The sequence below is a fragment of the Papio anubis genome, chromosome X, assembly GCF_008728515.1.
Source record: "Papio anubis isolate 15944 chromosome X, Panubis1.0, whole genome shotgun sequence".
Lineage (NCBI taxonomy): Eukaryota > Metazoa > Chordata > Mammalia > Primates > Cercopithecidae > Papio > Papio anubis.
This window is the reverse complement of record NC_044996.1, coordinates 112,793,935-112,821,569: the sequence shown is the minus strand read 5'-3', so window position 1 is coordinate 112,821,569 and position 27,635 is coordinate 112,793,935. Positions and strand designations below refer to the sequence as shown.

The 27,635-nt window shown below is 36.5% G+C and overlaps 1 protein-coding gene across 1 annotated transcript in view; it reads right to left on the bottom strand.

Moving 5' to 3' along the window:
• Window positions 1-27,635, bottom strand: part of DMD (dystrophin) — a 2,174,064-nt gene that overhangs the window by 1,561,416 nt on the left and 585,013 nt on the right. Inside the window, exon 12 of the mRNA XM_031660704.1 lies at window positions 8,048-8,198. Coding sequence (XP_031516564.1) covers window positions 8,048-8,198 — 151 coding nt within the window. The remainder of the gene's footprint in view (window positions 1-8,047; window positions 8,199-27,635) is intronic.

Genomic DNA, 27,635 nt, shown 5'->3' with positions numbered 1-27,635 from the left:
TGGAAACTACAAAAGATTAAAGGCTGGTAGTGGGGTGAAGGGTGAAAAATTACCTATTGAGTATAGTGTTCATTATTCAGGTAATGGATATATTAAAATCCCAGACTCCACCACTACACGATATATCCATGTAATAAACCTGTACATGTAACCCCTCAATCTATTTTAAAACTCTAAGACATGTTTATTACTAGAGTTAAATGAGATAATACATTAAATTCAGCTTGTACAGTGCTTAGATTTGGTAGGTGGTGAGGAAATGCTTATTTTCTTTCATTTCTGACATAGTCACATTATCCTTCCATCCTTACAGTAAGATTCATGGAAATAGCTCTTTTGAGCATCAGTATTTATTTCTAATAACTTGGTAATCACATTCTATTTTAATTATTAAATATCCTCAGTGTGCCAAAACTGTAGACCATTATTTAAAAATAGTTTAGTGCTTTTTTAGTCTTACTAGATTGACTTAGATTTTTAATTGTTAAAGTATACAGTATCATTACTTCCAATGAATAGAGTACTACCAGATTTACCAGCAGAAATCTACTAGTACTAGAAATCTACTAGAAGTTCTGTTTATAACAGAAATATTAAACATGATAGTACTCCATATTCTTCAGAAAAAGTATCATATTCAACCTTATTTTTTAACATGGGACTGGATTTACAGTCATGCATTTTAAGATACATTCATACATTTGCTGAGGAAAATTATTGCCTTAAAATTCATGTTATCATATGTGTCTTAGCTTTCTTGTAAGGTTTCCCTAAAATGCATTCTAAAATGTTTTTTATAATTAAATAATTTATTTACATTATTAATTTTGTATTACCTATACAAAATAACTGAAATTGATTGTTACAGTACTGGTTCAGAAAAAGAGAGACATTTTACATGAGACTAACTCAGTAAGCGAGAATTAGGGTCCTTATTTTCCTTGCTTTAAATCCCGCTGCAGAGGTCAATGTCTTCTCATGAGGAAGCATTATAGGAGTAATGAAGTATAATAACTAACGTTAGTGCCTCTAAGATGAGAGAGTCTTCAGCAGCTATAATTTTTGTAGCAGTACTGATATACTTTAAAGTAAAGTAGTATGCTGCTATAAAGACACATGCACACGTATGTTTATTGTGGCATTATTCACAATAGTAAAGACTTGGAATCAACTCAAATGTCCATCAGTGATGGACTGGATTAGGAAAATGTGACACATATACACCATGGAATACTATGTAGCCATAAAAAAGGATGAGTTTGTGTCCTTTGTAGGGACATGGATGCAGCTGGAAACCATCATTCTCAGCAAACTATCGCAAGAACAGAAAATCAAACACCGCATGTTCTCACTCACAGGTGGGAATTGAACAATGACATTACCTGGACACAGGAAGGGGAACATCACACACCAGGTCCTATTGTGGCCGGGGTGGGGAGGGACAGCATTAGGAGATACACCTAATGTGAATGACGAGTTAATGGATGCAGCACACCAGTATGGCACATGTATACATATGCAACAAACCTGCACGTTGTGCACATGTACCCTAGAACTTAAAGTATGATAAAAAAAAAAAAGAAGAAAAAAAAAAAGCTATGACATTCTAAGTAATGTTACTGAATCAATACTCAGTAACTTCTAATAAGCTAAATAATAATCTGATTGCTAGAAACACTTGATTTGTAAAATAAGAACATGGGCATGCATTTTATCATGATTATTAATAATCTATAGCATTACTGTGCAAATATATCCTTGGACTATGATGCTTAATAGAATGCTTATGGGAAATTATAAGTCTTCTCAATTACATTAAAAAACTGTAACTGAATATCATGCACATACTACTATGTAGACTATATAAGTGACGTTCTTTCTTTACATAAACTTCCAATCATTTATGTCAAAATAATAATACTACCACTCAAATCAATTTCATAGTCAATGGTTTACCACTATTAAGATATTTGAATATGGGAATGCAACAGAGATAGAAGGAAATAAGAAAAGTCAGAGACTGAAGACACCAGATACAACATCACCAGGTAAGCCACTTTATAGATATATTTTTCTACACCTTTATGATTTTTTTTTTTTTTTGCTGTACGCACTTTTTGTCAAAATTTCATGCCCTTGTCAGAAAGTTAACCATGATGAAGATGGTTTGAGAAATAAAACTAGTCAATATTATCAGAACATCTGTTCTAAAAACACTTACTGAGCATCAACTATTGACTAAGTACTCTGAAAACACAAAAGAAATCTGGCTCTCTGGTTATAACACAGTATTTTTTTGGATTTTATTGTTTATCCTCCTTACCATCATAACCATGAAACTTTCATTAAGCACTTATGAGGGCAAAAGACAGGAAATAAAATGAAACCTCACAGCAGAAACAAATAATGTGTAATTTTAACCATGCTAAATATGAGAGAGAGCTTGCTAAGCACTAAAAGCACTACTTGATCCTATGTCATTGTCAGACTTAACTGAGTCACTTATCCTTCTTCCAACTATTGCATTTCTCTTTTATACTGCCTGTTTTCTTAATTCCAGCTCTCAGGTCCCAGTTGCCCAGTCCCAGAATCTATTATTTTGAGCTTTTTGTTCATTTCCTAAATCTAGTTCTATTGGTTTTGATTTGATCTCCGGAATGCTTTATACCTGTTTACAATTTTCATTGACATTGCTTTCATTCAGGCTCTATACACTTTCTGCAATATCCTCTTAACATGTTTTCTGGCCTCCTGTTTTCTCTGCTCTTTCATTTATCTTCAAAAAATATCTTCTTAAATATTAAGGTAAGTTTTACTAAATTGCTGCTCTTTCTAGTTTAATTTCTCATGAATAATGGTTTCCTGTTACTTATAGAACTACTAGCAAATGCCTGAGTCTTTTATATAAGACTCATGATCAACCTCCATGATCAGGCTTAAATCCTCCAGCATTAAGTATACTACAAGATTTCATAAATGATTGGTTTCTGTATTCTTCACAGCACCCATGTGCTATAATGAGTGTTTGTTCAGTGATATGGAATAGAATGCAATGGAATGAAATGAAATGTCAGATCCTTTGGCAGAATTATACCTAAACCTTCTCTGTAACATGAACATGTAGATCATTTTAAAGGTCACCAGATGAGGATATTTCACAATCTTGGCAACCCAAATGTCTGCCTTTAACTAACCTTCAAGGAAAGCATAGGTGACTGAGCTTCTAAGAGGCTACTCAGTTTGTATTAATCAGTATTTCACATATAACCTTCACTGAAGTCAGAATATAGAGTATATATTTACATCTGCAAATTCTAGTAATTTGTGAAGTCTTTGTTGATGCTGTCACCAACGTAATGTATCTATGCACAAAAGTCTAAATCTCTCAGAAGAATGGAAAACCTAGGAAGAAAACTGAGCTTTAAACTTCATCCCAGTCTCACTGTGCCAGGAGACAAAAGATTTCACTGTTAAATATTTTCCTTTTGATAAAAATGTCTTCTAAAATGGCAAACTTCTTTACGATTAATGAAAGCTCAAGGCTTTTACTCCTCAATATCATGCCACTCCTTCGAGGGAAAAACCTTTCATTCTTTATCAACATCACTAATAAATTCTATCCCTTAAGACAAAAATGACCAGCTAGAATTATATGTGATATATTTTTTCACAGGGGAATGAGAGGTTTGATTTGTTTACTCACCAGAGAGAATCACTCTTAGGTGCCTCAGATCTAAAGCAAACCTCTAAATACTCTCCCCAAAGCAATGTCTAAGAATGAATGGTTTATCCCAAATGTTGCAGCCAATTGAACTTTTCTCGGTTACCCAGACTAAAGGGTTTGGCTAGATTTAATAGTAACCACCATATAGGATCAACTGCTTTACCTTACCTAATTGCCAGGTTCAGTAAAAGTGACTTATCTTCCTGGCATTTCACAGTGTCTGAATTTCTAGCCTGCCTCATAATAAAATGCTGTTGAAATGAAGATAGCAAAGGATCCTGTCACAGAATATACAGAGGCATATCTGTAATATTCACAGTGTACTTGCAAGATTTGCAAACATTTTAATCTTGCCCTCCATTTGAGAGAGAGAACAGGCGACCTCTGATCTGAGTAGAATTTAAATCAATTCCCAGCAATAAAATCGGTATCTTTTCTTTAATTTTGTCATCTGCAATCATCTTTAAGAAAAAAAATGGCGATGGCACAAGGATTTAATGTCTATTTACACAAAGCTAAAAATAAATATTAGAAGTTTGGTGATACAGTAGATGGGAGTTGCTTTTGTGGGTACTCTAAGGTTACTGATGTATTTTGTTGTCAGAAGGAGAAATTTCCTTACTTTCAATGATTTACAATTCTTGGGAAGAAAAACTGAAAAGTGATTCAATGACTATATATATAGGGCTTTAGTTTGAACTCAGTTACCCAAAGAAGTAATATTTTCTTTTGTTTTATGAAATGTGCCAAGACTAACAAAAGAGTATTCCTTTAATTCTGTATGTATGTTCCTTTCAGTGTTAAAAGACAATATAATGTACATGTTTCATGTTTTAAATAAATTCAACTCTTTGCTAAATTGTTTGATGTTAAGTCACCTTCTTCTCACCAAAATTGTTCCCAAGTAACAAAAGAGCATTATCAATTTTCAGGACTTGAATATAAATCTTCTTTCCTTTGTCTTAATTTTATTTTAAAAACCTTTTGTCCTGAAGAGTGCTCAAATAGTTAAAAGTAGGAGTTGGCCTTACTCTCTGAGCCAGCAAACCAATGCCTTCTGGCCTCTTTATGCCCTTTAAATAAATAATTCCTGGATGTAAAATGTTCCATAACCAACTTGCATATAATCCTGTTGCCTTCTTTTGTTTCAAATTTTTTCTTCAAGGCAATTTCATACTCATTAGAAATGGCATACTTTCAAGTAATGAATCATCTATTGAAATTTTATGACAATATTTGTCAAACATTTTCCATTTCATTCACAAAACATTTCAGGTACCTATCAGAATATTAAGATCCTGGAGAGCTTGTCTCACCTAAATGAAGAGTCTATTCAGCATCCCAAGCTAAGAACTTCCTTCCCAGCTGCCCTAAGTTATCCATACTTAGCTGTGCTAACATTCTCCTTCCACTGCTCTTTTGGAGCTCTTCTTCCTGGCTTTCTCTTTACACTCCAGGCATCCGGCACCAGTGTCCTGCCTTCTGATGTTCAGTGTTACTTGGCCTAATCTTGGTCTTTTCTAAAATACTTCAAGTTCCAAAAGTATTGGATACATTAAAACTATGACTGGAAGGAACACTAGAAACAAACTGACTCAACACTTTTCTTTCCAAAGTAAAGATATAGAGAACCTGGGACATTAAGTGATGTTGGAAAATGACAATACAGCTAGTGGTAGAACTGGAGCTCGAACTCTGGCTTCTAGTGGGACAAGTTTGTCTTGGGTTAGATTCCTCCAAAAACACATCTTGAGCAAAAGACTTGGGAACAAATGGTTTATTTGGAGGGTGAACCCTTAAGGCATTATGAGAGCATGGAGACATTCAGGAAGTTACCTTGTGTATATCTGGAGCTCAGTTCTACTGGGGAATCTCTGAAAGACTGTAGAGAATATATGTTAGAAATGTCCCACTATGGGACAAAGATTCTATGGGATTTCTCTATCGACTTTTACTCCTCATTGGCTAAGGGCAGCTCTGGCAGCACTAATTGCACCTCCTGTCCGCCTTCAAACTGGCTGAAATGCTTCTGCACCAGAAATGCCCTCAGGGAGAGAGAAGCCACTGCTGTACATCAACCTTGTCCAATCCATGACCCAGGATGGCTTTGAATGTGGCCCAACACAAACTTGTAAACTTTCTTAAAATATTTTTGCAATTATTTCTTCTAGTTCACCAGCTATCGTCAGTGTTAGTATATTTTATGTGTGGCCCAAGACAATTCCTCCAATGTGGCCCAGGGAAGCCAACAGGTTGGACACCCCTGGTGTATATAGCCACTCTCTGCATGTAACTTCCAGTGTAGGCCAAGGGGAAAAGGGCAGATATAGTGTCAACCAGAGAAGCAAATGTGCCACAGAGCAAAAGTGGTACTATTAGAGAACTAGCACTGTACCTAACTTCTTCATCAGATGTTCAATTAGTATCTATGTGACAAGTAATCACAGTCACAATTTCTACCTAACTACAATACAGTTGATGTTTTTTTCCTGATGGCATAGCAGATGAGGATTACCATAGTTACAGCTCTTCTTAAATGCTAGATCTTCAACTGCTGTGACCAAAGGACTCCTGGGGGTCAGTATAGTAAGAGCTGGCCCCATTTGTCATTGAAAACTGAAGCTCTTTAAACTTAAAAAAAAAAAAAAAAACTCTAGAACTTTGAAATAAATGTATCTTTTATTTGCATGGAAAACTGTAAAACTATATCTGACTGAATATTATAAAAAGAGAGAATTAAGTTAGGCAAAAGGCAGATTTAGGAGGTATGAAGTAAAGGAGCAGATATTCCCTTCCAAAGCCATAAATCCAACAACCACAGATCATAAGTAGAGTTGCCAGATAAAATAAAGGACACTCAGCAAAATGTGAATTTCAGATAAACAATGAATAATCTGGGACACACACTGAGAAAATTATTTGTTGTTTATCTGAAATTTACATTTATGTAGGCTTCTTTTATTTTTGTTTGCTACATATGGCAACCCTAATCCTGGGACAACTACAAAGGATCTTCTGTGTGTGCGTATCCTCATGAATTGAGCAGGAGTCTATTTCAACAATAAAACTCAGAGCTAATTGTAATATTTTATGGCATTGATTAAAATAAAGTACCCTCATAATTTTGGATCAGAAATATTATTGTAGAAGTCTCAATCACAGAAACAAAAAATAAATGCTTTCTGGCAGCGAGGGAGCGTAACTGGAAATGTACGAGTAAACTGAAGAAACAAGATGAAAATATTAACATTTTTAAAATGTCATATTTTATAGAAAAGCAATGCTTCAGACCCTCATTTATCATCAAACTTGGCCGGCTTCAAGTTACTATAAATTGAATGTAAAATTACATTAAAAAAATCATAGCCTTATTACTTAAATTTGTATTACAAGTAATCCCTATGAAGTCTTTCTTCCAGGAAAGCAAATTTTTTTTTTTTTTTTGAGACTGAGTCTGGCTCTGTCGCCCAGGCTGGAGTGCAGTGGCCGGATCTCAGCTCACTGCAAGCTCTGCCTCCCGGGTTTACGCCATTCTCCTGCCTCAGCCTCCGGAGTAGCTGGGACCACAGGCGCCCGCCACCTCGCCCGGCTAGTTTTTTGTATTTTTTTAGTAGAGACGGGGTTTCACCGTGTTAGCCAGGATGGTCTCGATCTCCTGACCTTGTGATCCGCCCGTCTCGGCCTCCCAAAGTGCTGGGATTACAGGCTTGAGCCACCGCGCCCGGCACCAGGAAAGCAAATTTTTAATAAATCACACATCCTGTACTGTTCTCATCCACAAATATGTTTGATTTCTTTTCCAAATACGAAAAGCCTAGTTATGTTATATTTTTTAAAAAACAACAACAAATGTCTTAATCCATTTTGTGCTGCTATAACAAAAATAACTGAGACTGGGGTAATTTAGGAAGAACGTAAATTTATTTTTTCACAATTCTTGAGTCTGGGAAATCCAAGATCAAGGTGTTAGCGTCTGGTGAGGGCCTTTTCAGAGTTTTCACATGGTGGTGCATGGTGGAGGGTCAAGAGACAGGAGAACACTGTGTGAAGCCTCTTTTATAAGGGCCTTGATCCTATTCATAAGGGAGAAGCCCTGATGGATTAATCACCCTTAAATATTCCACCTCTTAATACAATCACCTGAATTTTGGAGGGGACTCATTCAAGCTATTGCAACAAAGATGGTAAAAATAATTTTTAAACTATGGCTGACTTTAAGTTTTAATTTTCTCCCATCAACCATGTCATCTGTATTATTGTGTATAGATAATATACACAAAGTTTGCTTTTTAGTAGAAAGCATACAACATAAGATACACCTACCTTATGTTGTTGTACTTGGCGTTTTAGGTCTTCAAGATCAGGTCCAAGGGGTTCTTCCTCCATTTTCCTTGTTCTTTCTTCTGTTTTTGTCAGCCAGTCATTCAACTCTTTCAGTTTCTGATTTTGGAGATCCATTAAAACTCTATGTAAACTGAAATTTTGAAAGAAGTCTATTATTACACCTCTTTTAAAACAACTTATTACTGAACATCGCAATGTAAAACAATAGAATTTATAATATAAGGAATGTTCACATTTGGGGGCATCTACTGGACATTGAGAAGGATGTAAGGAAAGCCCACTATCAATTGTCCCTGGAACTCTTATTTCTCAGACCTATAATCATTCACAAATCCTGATTTCTAAAAAGTTTCACATAACCAACTAAATGTGAACATGCTAACTGAACTGCAAAGCATCTGATAACTGACTTAGTAGTATATTTTGGCAGTTGTTCATTTACATTCTCATTATTTAATACGTGTGGTGGTTAAAGATGGCCACAAATTCTTTGTCCATCTTCCCTTCAAGAGATGAGGTCTATTTTCCATCCCTGTGAATATGATCAGGACTTGTGACTTTTTTTTTGACCATAGAATGTGACATAACTGACACCACACCAAATCCAAGTGTAGGCTACAAAAGAACTGGCAGCATTTGTATTTTTCCTCTCTTGAAGCCTAGATTCCATGCTGTAAAGGAGGCCAGGCTACACTGCTGAATCATTAGAGATCATATAGGAGTGATTCTGGAGGATGAAATATTATATTGGAAGTGAGCTTCCAGCTCATTGCAGCCCAAGGAGTGACCCCAGCTATAACACCAGTAATACAAAAACAACCTGGCTGAGCCCTGTTTATATTCTTGATCTTCAGAATCATGACACAATTATAAATTGTTTTAACGCATTAAGTTTGGACGCCATTTGACACACAGAAATAGGTAAATGAAAGCATGCTTTTTTCCCCACAAAGATATAGAAAATAGTGGGCTGGGTAATGAATTTAAAGTCCAAAGGCCTAGGTTCACAACCCAGTGGTAAGCTCTACAACCAGGTTCTTAAACGTTCTCAGTTACATTTCCAGCATCAGGGACATGGGATAATGCTTTGCCTATTAATTACACAAGTTTGTGTTGAGGATGAAAATACATTAAGGTTCTTTCATTAATTCAACCAAAATTTGAGATGTAAATGGGAAGCGTTAATGGTTATTTCAAGAGAAATAGTCTTTATAAATATCATGTTTAAAGTATTTTTCAAAACTATATTCTGAACATTGATCTTATAAACGGGATATAATTTGAATTAGGAATATATTATTTTGAATACATAACTGTATTCTAAAATCTTTAGTGGAAGTTTCCATTAATCACCACATTTAAACACACAAAGTGCACACATAGCTGAGAGTGTTTTTTAATAGACTTAATTTTTTGGTTTAGATTTACAAAAAATTAATGAGATTATAATACAAAGAGTTATCATATAACTTGCACTCAGTCTCTCCCATTTTATTAACATCTTATGTTATTATGGAACATTTGTTACAATTAATGAACCAATATTTGTGCATTATTATTAGCTGGAGTCTATATTGTATTCTGATTTCCTTAGGTTTAAACTATTTTTTTTTGTATTTCAGTATCTCTTCAAGGATTCCATATTACACTTAATTGTCCTGATTCCTTAATCTGCTTTCGGCTATGATAGTTTCTCAGAATTTTTCTGGCAGTTTTTAAAAGTGCTGGCCAGGCTGGTATTTTGTAGTATGCCTCTTAGTGGGAATTTGTCTGAATTTTTTTTCCTCATAATTAAACTGGGGTTTTTGAAAGACCACAGAGGTAATGGGCCATTTTAATCACATTTTATCAAGCATATATACTCTCAACATGACTTATCAATGTTAACTTTGACCACGTGGCTAAAGTAACAGGTGTCACATTTATCCACTATAAAGTTACTCTTTCCCCCTCCTTTTACACTATTTTTTAATAAGAAAGTCACTATACACAGTCCCCATGGAGTGGGGAGTTATATTCTCTTTCTGTGAGGGCAGAGAAGTTACATAAGTTATTTGGAGTTTTTTCTGCATTGGAGATTTGTCTCTATTCCTCCATTTATTTATGAAATTACTTATTTATATAACATGGCCTCATGTATAGTTATTTGATACTTTGGGCTAAATCCAGTATTAGTTTCTGCTTTGGATTTTTGCTCAAATAGTTCCAGCTTTGGACACTGGGAACTCTCTTGGTTGGCGACTGACATATCCCATTAAAGTTTTTTGTTTAGGGCAGGGCTGTGGAGTTGAGCATGTTCTTACTTTCTGGCACTACCAAATGCTTCAGGTTAATTTTCTATACTGCCTTTCTTAGTTTTAGAATCAGCCGTTTCTCCAGTGTTCTAGTTTTTTTTTTTTTTTGGGGGGGGGGGGAATGTTACTGGAACCCAAGATCCTGTTGCTAAGTATGCTTGTTGCTTCTAGGGTGTTGTAGCTTACAGGACATCCGGGTTGACATAAAGAAGTGGATGTACGAGTGCGTACTCACCCATAAATACTTCTTTATGTAATTACCTCATCTGTAGCAAGCTAAATATTAATCTATCCATATCTCTCCATCTTGTGACTTCTGTCCTTTATCTGTGAACTACCTCTTCAACAGTAAGAATTTGACTTAAATTAGAAGTTGTTACAAGAAACTCAAAAATGATTTCTTTAAACTAGAAGCTGAGATGACCCCTGTTCCATGTTTGGCTCCTCGTGCTGCTGAATCCACAGAGAAAGGGGTTACCACACAGAACCTAAGCGCAAATGGTCAACTGAGTTCATCCTATACAATGCAGGGCAAGTAGGACTACATCAGAAAATTACAGGCATTTGCCAGGAGTCTCTTAGTATCCCCATATACAATAATGTTAACCAATAAAAAAATAAATAAATAAAAATTAAAAAAAAAAAAAACAGAAGATACTCGATCGATATGGAACCACTAATAATATGGTTCTTTGGAAGGATGTTTTTTATTTCCCACTAAGGTGAATGGCCAGGAGTCTCTTAGTATCCCCATATACAATAGTGTTAACCAATTAAAAAAAAAAAAAAAAAAAAAGCAGAAGATACTCGATCAATATGGAACCAGTAATAATATGGTTCTCCGGAAGGATGTCTTTGATTTCCCACTAAGGTCAATGTCTGCAACTAGAAGAAATTCTGTCATAGTAACCAAGACAGCATTGTATTAGCATAAAAACAAATTAATGGAACATAGTAACAGAACCCAGGAATAAATCCATGCATTTGCATTCAACTGATTTTTGACATGGGTGTCAAGAACACACCATGAGGACAGGACACCCTCTTCAGCAAATGCTACTGGGAAAAGTAAGAATCTACAAGCAGAAGAATGAAATTAGACCCTTATCCCTTGCCACATACAAAAACCAATTTGAAATGGATTAAAAACTTAAATGTGAGACTCAAAACTATCAACCTATTAGTAGAAAACATAGAGGACAAGCTTCATCACAATTATTTGGGCAATAACTTTTGAATATGACTTTAAAAGCACAAGCAACAAAAGCAAAAATAGACTGAGGACTTACACCAAACTAAAAATCTCTGCACAGAAAAAAAAATAAAATTGAAAATTAACAGAGTAAAGAGATAACCAATAGAATGAGAAAAATATTTGCAAACTATCTGATGGTGGTTCATATCAGAAATACATAAGAAATTCAAACAACTCCATAGCAAGAAAACAAATAACCTGATCAAAAATAGGCAAAAGACTAAAATAGACATTTATCATAAAAAGGACAAATGGATAACACGTATATGAAAAAATGTTCAACATCACTAATCATCTGGAAAATGCAAATTAAAACCACAATGAGGTATCACTTTACTTGCAAAGAAAAGGCAACACTTACACACTGTTGGTGGGAGTGTAAATTAGTTCAACTACTGTCGAAAATAGTGTAGTGATTCCACAAAAACCTAAAAACAGAAGTACCATTTGACCCAGCAATCCTATTGTTGGGTATATACTTAAAGGAATATAAATCATTCTACCAAAAGGACACATGCACACACATATGTTCATGGCAGCACTATTCACAATCACAAAGAGAATCAACCTAAATGCTCATCAATGGTAAACTGGATAAATATGGTAAATACGTATTGTGGAATACTATGCAGCCATAAAAAAGAATAAGATTATGTTCTTTGCAGGAACATAGATGAAGCTGGAGGCCATTATCCTTAGCAAAATAATGCAGAAAAAGAAAACCAAATATTCCATGTTCTCACTTGTAAGTGGGAGCTAAATGATGAGAACACATGGGCACATACAGAAGAACGACAGACATGGGGCCTATTGGAGTTTGGAGGGTGGCAGGAGAGAAAGGATTAGGAAAAATAACTAATGGGTACTAGATTTATACCTGGTGATGAAATCATCTGTACAATAAACTTCCATGACACAAGTTTACCCATTTAACAAACCTGCACATGTACCCTTGCACTTAAAAGTTAAAATATAATAATAATTAATGATATCCTTGCCAAAAGAAACAAAAAGAGAGACATCACCTCACTTTCATTAGCATGGCTACTATCCAAAAGAAAAAAGATAAATGTTGATAACGATTTAGAAAAAAAGGCACCTATTACGTACCTGCAAAAGTTAAAAATTACAAATTAAGAAAAAACGAAAACCTTTACACATTGTAAATAGGAATGACAATCAGTATAGGCATTATGGAAAACAGTATGAAGGTTCCTTGAAATATGAATAACAAAACTACTATGTGATACAAAATCCCACTATGAATTATATATATAAAGGAAATTAAATCAGTATGTCAAAGACATATCTGCACTACCATTTTTATTGCAGAACTATTCATAGCCAAGACATAGAATCAACGTAAATATCCACCAATATATGAGTGGATAAAGAAAATGTGGTATACATATATACAATGGAATACTACTCAGCCATAAAAAAGAATAAAATACTGTCATTTGCAACAACATGCATGAACCTGGAGAATATTGTTAAGTGAAATAAGCCAGTACAGAAAGACAAGTACTGCCTAATCTCACTTATATGTGGAATCTAAAACAGCTGATCCCACAGAAGTAGACAATGAATAGTGGTTGCCAGAGGCTGAAGTGGTTACGAGGAAGGGGGAGGTGTGGAGATGTTTTTCAAGGGATATACAGTTACAGTTAAAATATTCAAGTGATCTATTTTACAACATGGTGACTACAGCTAATGCAAATATACTCTTGAAAAATGTAAAGAGAGTATGTTAAATATTCTCACCACAAAAATGATAAATATGTAAGGTAAAGCACATGTTAATTAGCTAGATTCAACCATTCCACAATATATATTTACTCAAAAGCATCATGTTGTACATGATAAATACATACAATTTTATCTGTCAATTTAAAGTAAGGTTTGAAAAACAATGTTTAGAAATTGGTAGCATTTAAAATAAAATATAAAAATTGGGTCTGTTGAGTGTGTGTGTGGACGCTGCATACTATTGGCAGGAAAGAGAACACACTCAAATATGTTTAGCTCAGTAGACTACTTACACATTTATGTAAAGGGTTGGGGGGGAAATAATAAATGATAGTGAAGGAGCCAGGACCTAACAACAAAGCAAACTGACCTAGCAACCCTGGAACTGGAAGAAAAAAGGAAGAGCGCTGTTACTGAAGCTCAGTAAGAGTTAGAGACATGGAACAAGAGCTGTCCAACAGTAGCCGTAGTTCAAGAGGAACACAATTCCTGCCACTCCACAGTAAGAAATAGAAGGGGAAGAACAAAGTACCACAATCTCTGCTTTCACCCTCTTGCCAGTGCTTCCCATTGGCTGAAGTACTTTAGCAACCAAAAGCAGAGACGAACGTGGGTAATGGAAAATCTAGACTTCATCCTCTTTGAACAGAGCAAGAAGGAGAAAAGTGAAATGAAATTGCTAAACAGAATAACTATCAAAATACTTAAATTAGAATAAGTGTATTTAAAACTAAACAGAAGGATACAAAATTCCATCAGCATCTTTATCCTCATACACTAATGCCAGTCTATTCAAATCTCAACATGGAACCTGTATGTAATGTTACATACCACTCACACTCTTCATATAAAATTACAGGGAAACGGGAAGTAAACCAGTAAAATGAAATATAAAAGATAATGGCTCCATAGCTGGCCAGAAGTATTGGGGTTGTTACTGGAGCTTTATTCCAATATGCATGTAATATTCCTTTTGAGAGTGTTTACAATAATTTAAATTGCACTATTTATTGACTTTTAACATTTTAGAGACACATTTACCATGAGGAACATTGCAATCAGAAGTTATGAGAATACATTTTCATTTATCAAACATAAAAAGTAGACATTTTATTTTTATGAGAAACAACAGAGATGAGACATCCATTTAAGTGGAAGCAAAAACTGAAAGTTGCTAGTATTTGAAAACAACATTTACTTTTTGCTTTTGGAAAGACATTTCCTTCAACAAATATTTACTGAGTTTCATGTCTATGCAGAAAAACTCATATTTGTTAGGAATGGACAAAATAAAATACCTATCTTCAATTTTAAGTAGCTTAGAGACTATTAGAAACATAAATACAATAATAATTAGAATATAAGAAAACCATTATAATTAGATTTATATACATTCCTGAGGGTGTAAGGAGAGGATACAAATTGACCTGCAGTCATTGGGAACAGTGTCCTCACAGAACACACAGCCTAAGAGTTGAGACTTGAAAAATTCATTCATTAATTTACAAAGTATACAATTATTGAGTACCTGGATACTATGGATGGAGAGGCAAGGAAGACCCACACAGCCCCTTACTATCTTGGAGTTTACATGGATGGCGGGTGAGGGCCACAGATAATACATATAGCTCATCAGGCCATTAGTTGGTTATAATGTGATCATACCATGAAATGAGAGCAATTGAGTTGAGTCTGTAAAGGAAGGACTTTAGCGCAGTACTGATATCTGAACAATTCTGAACACAGAAGTCAGAAGTACTGAAAAGGAAGGTATAAACTCTTTCCAGACAGAAAGACAGACCTGTGAAAGGCCCTGTCACATCACAGAGGAACAGGAAATCCAGTGCAGCTTGATTGCACAAGGTGCAGGGTCGTTGTACAGTATCATTGCCTACCTTAACCTGTGGGTTCTCAGAGATTTCTTGAGCTCTGCCCCAAATCTGAAATTTGAACCTCCAGTATTCATGTTTGTGATTTCATTTTACAAACTTGCACTCAGAGATTGACCAATAAGAAGAGAAGTACACATGAGTGTACCTTTTTTTTTTTTTCTTAATAGAGACAAGGTCTCATTATGTTGCCCAGGCTGGTCTTCAACTCTTTAGCTCAAGCAATCCCACCACCTTGGCCTCCCAAAAGTGCTGGAATTACAGGCACGAGTCCCCGAACCCAGCCAGGTGTTTTGTCTTTATAGGTGAGATACAGAAACATCTGGTTGGGGATTTTTGGGATAGGGACCAGAATGGCTGGGTGGCAGCTAGTGTATGGGAGTGCTCAGTGTGTAAACTGGATGGTCAATATTTTAATGACTGGCACAGTCACATCAGTGTCTCCCAGCCAAATCGAGCCCTGCTTTTTCTCTTTTGATTAGTGGTTCTGAAAGCGTGGTTACTGGACCAACAGCATCAGCCCATCCCCTAGAAACTTGCTAGAAGTGCAAATTCTCAGATTGAGACCCACACTTACTGAATCAGAAACTCTGGGATTGTGGTCTACAAATCTGTATTTTAACAGGACTTCCAGGTGACTGATGCATCCTCACACTTGAAAATTACTGCTCTAGATAACTTTATTCTACATACACAATTCACTCAAATTCTGCAGAGACCAAGATATTAACATTAATAGGAGGACAACTCCAACCCCCAGGAAATTACTATGAATTATTTTGACGTGAGACTTTTACATTCTCTTCCTGACTTCACCTCCACTTACAGAGAGAAGTGTGACTGCCAACTGCCTAAGAATGGGTTCTACCTGAGTCTCCAAAAAGCAGGATTTCATGTGTCTGAAGCGTGAAATTAACCTCAGAACCTTCCTTCCCATAGGGCAAAAATGAATATCAATTATACTTCACATACAAAGCATAAGATCTCCAGTTTGCTGTAGTCCTCATCACTCCCTATCCTCTTTTATACACAACTCATCGCACCTTCCTTATGTTATCTCTATGGTTTCTACAACAGGCATTTGGATTTGGTGCCCACGGGGTCTTGATCACAGCTTCTGAAGCTTAAATATGGATACAGCCCACCTGGTGATTCTGATTTAAATTCACGAGGTTGGATCGAAGAATTCCATTCTAACTAGCTTCCAGGTGAAACCAAGGTTGCTGGGCTATGGATCAAACTTTGAACAACAATAATCCAGGTAAGAATATTATTTATTTGAAAACCACTGCTAGTCTATTTATGGTATGTGTTTGATCTATTAGTTACTACTGCTGAAACTCAGAAGATATAGATTAATGTGACCCTGGCAGGGAAACATCAAAGGGCATCAGACTCAGGATGCCCAAGTATGCCCTTCTGTAAAGTAAGGAAGGGCTTTATCACAGCACTGGTATTTGAAAAACTCTAAAGACTGAAATAAGAAGTAGTGAAGTGGATACTTTCTTCCTTCACTGAGGCCCGTGAAGAGAGAACATCAGTAAAGTGCAGGTGAATTACAGGCCAGAGTATTCTCGGTGCCTAGCAAGGAGTGGTCCACAGCAAGTCTGAACCAGAGGAAGAAGCAAACCTGAAGGAGGCACTGAAATCAGAACGTGAGGTTCTAAGAGCCTTCAAGACACAAATGTCCTCTTTCCCAAAGGTGGTTTAAAAAGGGGTGACTTCAGGGAGTGGGGAGGTTAACCTTTGGGTTAAAATATTAACATTAGTTTTAAAATACATTGGCTAACATTTATTCAACTTTTTTTTTTTTTTGCATAACCTTGCCTAGGTAAATATTTATAATACTAGTATTCCTTTTTTTTTTTTTTTTTTTTTTTTTTTTTTTTTTTTTTTTTAAAGACAGGGTCTCATTCTGTCACCCAGGCTCGAGTACAGTGGTACAATCATAACTCATTGAAGCCTTGACTTCCCAGGCCCAAATGATCCTCCGGCCTCAGCCTCCTGAGTCGCTGAGACTACAGGTACACCATCTTGCCTGGCTAATTTTTAACTTCTCTTGTATAGATGTGGTATCCCTATGTTGCCCAGGCTGGTCTTGAACTCCTGGACTAAAGCTATCCTCCTGCCTCGACCTCCCAAAGTCCTGGGATTACAGGCATGAGCCACCGCACCTAACCATTGTTATTTCTGAGGACAGTGGTAGGTTAAGCAACTGGCACAGTGGCATGTGAAGCCAGTACAGAAATCACAAACCCTGTGTGACGCAAGACTGTGCTCTTACCTTTGCACTATGTTATTTTTTTCATGGACAAAATATTGTATTAGATATGAAATTGCTGATATTTGAATTTGCTTGATGAAAATGACTTCATATAGTTCAATTTAAAACATGATGAAAATGAGAAAGGAGTTTCATACTTCCAGCTAACATTCTAGAGATGTAAATACATTTGCAAAAATTGTCAAATTCACAAAATAAAAATCTACCATCCACAGATAGGAAAAAAAGTTCGCATTTTTCCAGGTTTCATTTTATGTTCTTCAAGTGGTCATTTAGAAAGGAAAGTAAAAGCAGAAGGTGAATGGAGTGTACATATATGACTGGCAATAGAGAGCCGACATAGTGGAATTAGAATAAAGTAGCGTAGGGCAGGAGATGATACTGACAGTAGGTATAGGCAAAAGCGTATCAGGACATGATACTAGGAACTGCTACAATAAACTTCCAATCATTCAGATCATCTGAGAGTAGAGAAGGGCTAGCAAAACAGGTAAATTGTAATAACTTGGAACTTTGGCAACATAGATTACAGACATAATAATCTCTAGAGTCAATGCCATTTTTGGATGTATTGTTATATAACGGACGTCGCCATGGTTTCACCCAGTTTTTCTCAAACTTTAATGTACGTATGAATTACCTGGAGAGTGTCAAACTATGCATTCTAAGTCAGTAGGTCTGGGTTGGGGCCTGAAATTCTGCATTTCTAACAAGCACCCAGTGGACATCAATGCTTCTGATCCGTGAATCACATTTTAAGGAGGAATGGTATAAGTCACTTTGAGTTGGCCTTTTTGTCATTTACAGTAAATGGCATTCTAAGGAATAGTATTTTTCAAATTATTTTACTAGAGAACTGTCATCCCAACCCCTGACATGAAAACGTATCTGTATGAACACAAAGTAATTCAATGGGAATGCCAACTTTGCTTTACGGAAACTCTGTTAGAATGTAGGAAGGCTGCCGGGAGTGATGGCTCACACCTGTAATCACATCACTTTGGGAAGCCGAGGCAGGCGGATAACGAGGTCAGAAGTTCGAAACCAGCCTGGCCAATATGGTGAAACCCAGTCTGTACTAAAAATACAAAAATTAGCCGGGAGTGGTAGCACACACCTGTAATCCCAGCTACTCAGGAGACTGAGGCAGGAGAACTGCTTAAACCCGGGGGAGGCGGAAGTTGCAGTGAGCTGAGTTCATGCCATTGCGCTCCAGCCTGGGTGACAGAGCAAGACTCTGTCTCAAAAACAAACAAAAAAAAATGTAGGAAGGTAATTGTTCTTTAACCAGTGATGCCCAGCAGAACTTACTAAAATGATGTAAATATTCTATGTGTGCATTATACATATATATATGTGTGTATATATATATGTATGTATATATATAATGGACACTAGTCAGGTGGGAATAACAAGCACTTGAAATATGTACGGCTAGTAAGGCTGAGAAACTGATTTTTTTAACTATATTTAATTATAATAATTTTAATTTAGCTACACATAGCTAGCGGCTGCAATATTGGACACCACAGCTATAAACCAACAGATAATTAGATTGCCAATATTCATGAATCCTTATTTGCAAGTCCTTATCCGTTCCACTTTATTTTGTTCTCCAATGCCTATGAGGAATGATATCCTAAGTTTAGGAATCTAGCAATATACATTAATGGCATTTTTTGAAATTTTCATTTTCCAGATACAAATTTATAAATGCAAAATGGTACATGCTTTCATTAATTTCAGCCTACATTTGATGGTCCTAATAGCATTTTTTGTGCTTTACGGAAATACATTATAAAATGTATAAACATGTATTACAAAAACATAACCATATGCTAGGCGCTAAAAAGGCATACATGGATAGAATTTATAAAACCTAGAGGATTACAATGAAAACTTACAAATTACCAAGAGGTGTGAGCTCTTCAGGAAGACAGGCTCTCAGGCCCAATTCCCTAGAATTCACAGTTATTGGCATATGCAATCCTCAATTTAAAAAAATACAACTAATGAAAGGAGGTAATGTATTATCATGGTAGTCTAGATTAGAAAAGAACTACCAGTGATCTTCAATTAACATGTCTTACATGTAAAATACAATTACACGATTTAAGCCAGAAATAAAACCTCTATAATTTGATTTAAGGGAGAGAGAGCAGTATAAATTAGAGAAACTTTTTAATGCATGTTTTTACTTTTAAATGCCTACTATTTAGAAACTAAAATTGCCCTGATGAAAATTGGAATTGATTTATTTACTTATTCAAAATGATGGCTCAGGCTGGGCACAGTGGCTCAGGCCTATAATCCCAGCATTTTGGGAGGCCAATGTGGCTGGATCATCTGAGTTCAGGAGTTCAAGACCAGCCTGGCCAGTAGAAACCCCATCCCTACTAAAAATACAAAAAAATCAGCTGGGCGTGGTGGCGTGCCTTTTAATCCTAGCTACTTGGGAGACTGAGGCAAGAGAATCGCTTGAACCCAGAGGGACAGAAGTTGTAGTGAGCTGAGATCACACCACTTCACTCCAGCTTGGGCGAAAGAACAAAACTCTGTCTTAAAAAAATAAAAATAACAAAATGATGGCTCAAAAATTCTAGCAAAGTGGTTCTTATAGTTTTGGTTTTTGGTTAACAATTCTTTATATGCAGCTAGATGCTTCTAGAATGCTATCATCTGCTTAAATATGTAATTTTTAAAAACCAACTTGTTCCAGTTTTTGTTTCATTAAGAAAGGTATTGGGGGCTGGGGAAGGGATAGCATGAGGAGAAATACCTAATGTAAATGAGTTGATGGGTGCAGCAAAACAACATGGCACATGTATACCTATGTATCAAACATGCACATTGTGCACATGTACCCTAGAAAGTATAATAATAATAATAGTAATAATAATAGAAAAAAAGAAAAGAAATCCAAGATAGGTTACAAAAAAAAAAAGAAAGTTATTAATTGAGGTAATGTTTAAGTCCGGCTTTTATTCAAACTATCACAGAAAGGTGAATTAGTGGAATTTATATAAATAATGCCTTAATATAAAAAGGTGCTGATTGATTAGAATCACTGAGAGAACGTTTCAAAATGATGTCCCAACCCCACACCCCAACAATTCAATCAGAATTTCTAGGAATGGAGTCCAGGTATTGGTTCTTTAAAAAACTATCCCGTCAGGTAAATCAAATGAACATCCAGGGTTAAGAACGATTGTGCCTTTTTTTTTTTTTTTTCCAGGACACACTCATAATTTTTACTTTAGCCCTTGAGTCCTCACAAGTGGCAAATATTTGGAAAGCTGTGTCCAGGCAACATGACATGTCAATGTCAGGGTTAACATGAACCAGATGCACAGCGGTAACATGGAGACAAAGGATCAGGATGCACAAACATGTCCTTACTTATTTATAGATGATTCTCACAAGTCCTAAAAGGTCTATTATGTACCCGCAGAAATTACAAATAAAAGCAAAGATTTACTAAAGAGTAATTTTGATCTTGTAGAATTTGGGACTTTTAAATATAATTTTTCAATACCAAATAATTATGTGGTATTTAAAAAGAGGTATTATCGTAATCAATCCTATTGATTCAGCAACTGATATTAGCCCCAATTTACAGGTGGGGAAACAAAGGCTTACTTGGGTCAAAAGGCAAGCAAGGGAAGGTGACAAAGTGGGAACTCAGGTAGTTTGACTCCAGGGCCTGCTTCACAATCATACAATATTGCCTGAACCAAAATTAATTTTTTAGAGATTAACTTTACATCTACTGTAAAGTCATTTATGGCACTGATTATAAATATTAAAAAAAATAGAAGAAAGATAATTTGGTGGAATTTTATACGGAGATTGTCACTAATAATTCTATTATTTTCACCAAAACGGAAATTACAGTTGTTACTCTTGAGACAATTGTTCTTAGCATGATGTTTACTTTAATGATATAAACCACAATACCTTATTTTTTTAATTTTTATCTTTGTGGGTATATAGTATGTGTTTATATTTATGGGATACAAGAGATACATTCATACAGGCATAATATGACATTAAGGTTAATAGGGTATCCATCACCTCAAGCATTTATCATTTCTTTATGTGATAAACATTCCAATTATACTTTGTTATTTAAAAATGTACAACAAATTATACTTGACAGTAGTCATCCTGCTGTGCTATCAAATACTAGATCACATTCATTCCATCTAACTATATTTTTTGTACCCATTAATGATCCCCACTCCCCCAGACCCACTAGCATTCCCATGCTCTGGTAACCATCATTCTAGTCTCTGTCTCCATGAGTTCAGTTGTTTTAATTTTTTTTTAAAGCTCTCACAAGTAAGTGAGAACATGTAAAGTTTGTTTTTTTCTGTGCCTGGCTTATTTTAACCAACATAATGTCCTCCAGTTCCATCTACGATGTAACTGACAGGATCTCATTCTTTCTTAGTCAAGCTTAAGAGTTGTCATTTTTGTTTACCCTTTCAAAAAAACCCATCTTTTTTGTTTTGTTGATCTTTTGTATCATTTTGTTGTACTTGAATGTATTTCATCTCTGTTCCTTATTGTAGTATTTATTTTCTCATACTAATTTTGGGTTTGGTTTGCTCTTGCTTTTCTAGCTCCTTAAGGTGTATCATTCAGTTATTTGAAAGTTCTTCTGCTTTTTTGATGTAGGTATTTGTAGCTATAAACTTTCCTCATAGTACTGCTTTCACTGCTTCCCATAGGTTTTGGTTACATTGTGTTTCCATTTTCATTTGTTTCAAGAAATTCTATAGTTTCCTTCTTAATTTCTTCTTTGACCCACTGATCATTCAAGAGCATATTGTTTAATTTCCATGTGTTTGTACAGTTTCCAAAATTCTTCCTACTGATATCTTAATATATTCAATTGTGATCAGAAAAGCTAACTTATGTTATTTTCATTTTTGAATTTTCTAAGACTTGCTTTGCGGCCTAACATATGGCTTGTCCTTGAAAACTATCCATGTGCTGAGAAGAAGAATGTGTACTCTCTGCAGTTGTTGGATAAAATGTTCTGTAAATATCTATTAGTTCAAGTTGGTTTATAGTGCATAATAAGTCTGATGTTTCTTTGTTGATTTTATGTCTGGATGATCCGGCCAATGCTGAAAATGGGGGATTGAAATCTTTGGCTATTATTGTTTTGGGGTCTGTCTCTCTAATAATATTTGATTTATATATCTGGGTGCTCCAATGTTGGGTACCTATTTATTTACAACTCTTATGTCCTCTTGCCGAATTGACACCTTTATCATTCTACAATGACCAGCGTTGTCTCTTTTTATAGTGTTTGTCTTGAAACCTATTTTGTCTGATAAAAGAATAGCTAATCCTGTTCTTTTTTGGTTTCCATTGGCATGGAATATTTGTTCCATCCCTTTATTTTCAGTCTATGTTTATCTTTATTGGTGAAGTGTGTTTCTTGTAAGTAACAGATCACTGTGTCTTATATATTCTTTCATCCATTCTGTCACTCAACGTATTTAAGATTGGATAGTTTAGTCAATTTACATTGCATGTTATTATTGGTAAGTTAAAGACTTAACACTTGCTATTTTGCTATTTGCTTTCTGGTTATTTTGTGGCCTTCTGTTCATTCTCTTTCCTTCCTGTCTTACTATTAGTGAAAGTAATTTTCTCTGGTCATATGTTATACATTCTTGCTTATTTGTGTACCTGAGTACATTATTTGATTTGTGGTTACCATGAGGTTTGTAAAGAACAACTTATAATCCATTACTTGAAACTCATAACAACTTAACACTGGTTGCATAAACAAGCAAGCAAAGAGAAAACTAAAAAAAAAATGCTACACTATAACTTCATCCCCCCACTCTTTTGGTTTCTATCTTATTATGATGTCTATATCTTAAAAAGTTGTTGCAGTTATTTTTGATAGGTTTGTCTTTTAGTCTTTTTACTCAATATATGGGTAGTTGAGGCATCATAATCACAGTGCTATAATATTCTGTTTGTAACAGAATAGTAACAAACCTTACTACTGCCAGTGAGTTTTGTTACTTCAGATGATTACTTATTGCTCATTAACACCCTTTTCTTCAAGATTGAAGAACTCCCTTTACCATTTATTGTAGAAAAGTTTTGGTGTATGATGAAATCTTACTGCTTTTGTCTTGCAAAGTCTTTATTTCTCCTTCATGTTTTAAGGGCATTTTCATGGATATACTATTCTAGAGTAAAAGTTTTTTTTCCTTCAGCACTTTAAATATGTCATGCCACTCTCCTGGCCTGGAAGTTTTCCACTGAAAATTGTGCTGCCAGACATATTGGAACCCTTCGTGTGATTTTTGTGATTACTGCTTTTAAGATCTTTTCTTTATCCCTGACCTTTGGAAGTTTGATTTTTAAATGCCTTGAGGTAGTCTTATTTAGATTATATCTCCTTGGTGTTCTATTATCTTCTTGTACTTGAATTTTAATGTCTCTCTCTAGCTGGGGGAAGCTCTGTGTTATTACCCTATTCAATAAACCTTTTAAAACTTTTTTTGTCTCCTCTGATGGTATTTTCAAATAGCTTGTCTTCAAGCTAATTCTTTCTTCTGCTTGATCAATTCTGTTACATGTCTCTGACGCATTCTTCAGTATGACAATTAAATCTTTCAAGTCCAGAATTTTTGTTCGATTCTTTTTATTTCAATGTCTTTGTTAAATTTATGTGTAGGATTCTGAATTCCTTCTCTGTACTATCTTGGATTTTATTGAGCATCCTCAAATCAGCCATTTGAAATTCTCTGTCTGAAAGCTCACATATCTGTCTCTCCAAGATTGGTCAATGGTGCCTTATTTAGTCCAGTTGGTGAGGTCATGTTTTCTTGGATAGTCTTGATGCTTGTGGATGTTCATCAATGTCTGGGCATTGAAGACTTTGGTATTTACTGTAGTCTTTGCAGTATGAGCTTGTTTGTATCCATACTTCTCAGAGGGCTTTCCAGGTATTTGAAGGTTCTTGGGTGTTGTGATTTATTCCTTTGGTCACTGCAGCCATATATGCACTAGCATGCACCCCAAGCCCAGTAATGCTGTGACTCTTGCAGACTCTTAAATGTACTGCCTTGGTGAACTTTGGGAAGACTCAGGAAAATCTCCTGTATTACCTGGTAGATAATCTTGTTCTCTTTGCTTTCCCTCAAGAAACAGTGTCTCTGTCTTTCTCTGTGATGAGCTGCCTGTAGTTAAAGGAGGGATGACACAAGCATCCCTGCAGCTACAATGACTAGGACTGTGTTGGGTCACTCCTGAAGCCAGCACAACACTGGGTCTTGACCAACGCCCACATTGACCACTGCCTGGCTATCACTTACATTCACTCAAGGCCCAAGGACTCTACAAATGGCAGGTGGAAAATCCAATGAACCTTGTGTTTTTCACTTCAGGGTAGCAATTTTTCCTTGGCCCAAAGTGGGTTTGCAAGATCCTATATGTGAGCCAGGGCCTGGGGTCGTGTATTAGGCCAGTCTCACAATGCTATAAAGAAATATCTGATACTGGGTAATTTATGAAGAAAAGAGATTTAAATGGCTCACACTTCTGAAGGTTGTCCCTGAGACATAATGCTGACATCTGCTCTGTTTCTGCAGAGGCCTCAGGAAATGTACCATCACGGCAAAATGCAAAGAAGGAGCAGTCGTGTCACATGGCCAGGGCAGAGGCGAGAGGGAGGGTACCACACACTTTTAACCAACTGGAGCTCACAAGAATTCACCCACTATAATGACAACAGCACTAACAGGATAGTGCTACACCATTCATGAGAAATTCACCCCCATGATTCAATTGACTCCTACCCAGGCCCCACCCTCCAACATTGAGGACTGTAATTCAACGTGAGATTTGGGCAAGAACATACATCCAAACCATACTATTCCATCCTGGCCCCTCCCAAATCTCATATGTCCTCCTCACATTTAAACATACAATCATGTCTTCCAAACAGTCCCCCAAGGTCTTTACTTATTTCACAAATAATTTAAAAGTCTGGAGTCTCATCTGAGACAAGGTAAGTTTCTTCTACCTATGAGCCTGTAAAATCAAAAGCAAATTAGTTACTTCCAAGATACAACAGGATTATAGGGATTGAGTAAACATTCCCATTCCAAAAGGGTGAAATTGGTCAAAAGAAAGGTCTCATGCAAGTCTGAAACCCAGCAGGACATTCATTAAATCTTAAAGCTCCAAAATAACCTCCTTTGACTCCATGTCCTACATCCAGGGTAAACTGGTGGGAGTGGTGGGCTCCCAAGGCCTTGGGCAGACTCCAACTCTGTGGCTTTGCAGGGTTCAGCGTCCAAAGCTGCTCTTATGGGCTGGTGCTGAGTGTCTGTTTCATTTCCAGATACAAGGGTCAAGCTGTCAGCGGATCTACCATGTCTGGAGGACAGTGGCCCTCTTCTTACAGGTCCACTAGGCAGTGCCCCAGTGGGGACTACATGTGGGGGATCAAAGCCCACATTTTCCCTCTGCATGCCCTAGGAGAAGTTCTCTGTGAGGGTTCTGCCTCTGGAGCACGCTTCTGCCTGAAAACCCAGGCTTTTCCATACATCCTCTAAAATCTAGATTGAGGATCCCAAGCCTCAGCTCTTGCACTTTGCGCACCTGCAGGCTAATCACCATGTGGAGGCTGCCAAGACTTATGGCTTGTACCCGCTGGAGCGGTGGTCCAAGCTGTAACTTGGGCCGCTCTGAGCCACAGCTGGAGCTAGACTGGCCAGGATGCTGCGTGCAGGTCGGGGGGAGCAGTGTCTGAGTTTGGACAGGGCAGCTGGGGCCCTGGGCCTGGCCCAGGAAACCATTCTGTCCTCTCAGGCCTCAGGACTTATAACTGGAGTGGCTGCCTTTTAGATCTCTGAAATGCCTTCCAGGCCTTTTTTCCCCATTGTCTTGGCTATCAGCACTTGCCTACTTTTTAGTTATGCAAATTTCTCTAGCAAATAGTTATTCAGCAGTCTTCTTGAGTTCTCTGAAAATGGGTTTTTATTTTCTACCACATATTCATGCTGCAAATTTTCAAAACCTTTAAGGTCTGCTTTCCTTTTAAATATACGTGTATACCTATGTAACAAACCTGCACGTTCTGCACATGTATCTCAGAACCTAAAGTATAATAAAAATAATATATATATGTGTATATATATATTTTTTCCTTTTCCATCTCATGTCTTTGCTCCCACATCAGAGCATAGGTCGTTAGAAGTGGCCACACCATGTCTTGAACACTTTGCTGCTTAGAAATTCATTCCATCAGACACACCAGGTCATCACTCTCAAGTTCAAACTTTCACAGATCTCTAGGGCATGGACACAATACAGCCAACTTCTTTGCTAAGGGATAACAAACATGCCATTCACTCCAGTTGCCAATAAGTTCATTCTTTCCATCTGAGACCTCATCAGCTTGGACTTCACTGTCCATATCAGTACCTGCATTTTGGTAACGACCATTTAACCAGTCTCTAAGACATTCCAAATTTTCCCTCATCTATCTGCTTCTGAGTCCTCCAAACTCATCCAACTTCTGTCTGTTACCGAACTTCAAAGCAGCTTCTACATTTTCAGGTATCTTGACAGCAATGCCCCACTTCTTGGTAACAATTTTCTGTATTAGGCCACTCTCGCATTGCTATCAAGAAATACCTGAGACTGACTAATTTATAAAGAAAAAAGGCTTAATTGGCTCACAGTTCTGCAGGCTGCACAGGAAATATGCTGCTGGAATCTGCTCAGCTTCTGGGGAGGCCTCAGGAAACTTACAATTATGGCAGAAGGTGAAGGAGGAGTAGGTACATTACATGGCCAGAGCAGGAGCAGGAGCAAGAGTGAGAGGGAGGGTGCCAGACTTTTAAACAACCAGATCTTGCAAGAATTTACTCACTACTGCAAGGACAGTATCAACCAATTATGAAAAATTTGCCCCCATGATCCAATCAGCTCCCACTAGGCCCTACCTCAAAACATTGCAGATTACTACAATTCAATGTGAGATTTGAGCGGGCACACACGTCCAAAGTACATCAATTCAAGAACCTAAGAAATCTAGCCAGTGCTCTAT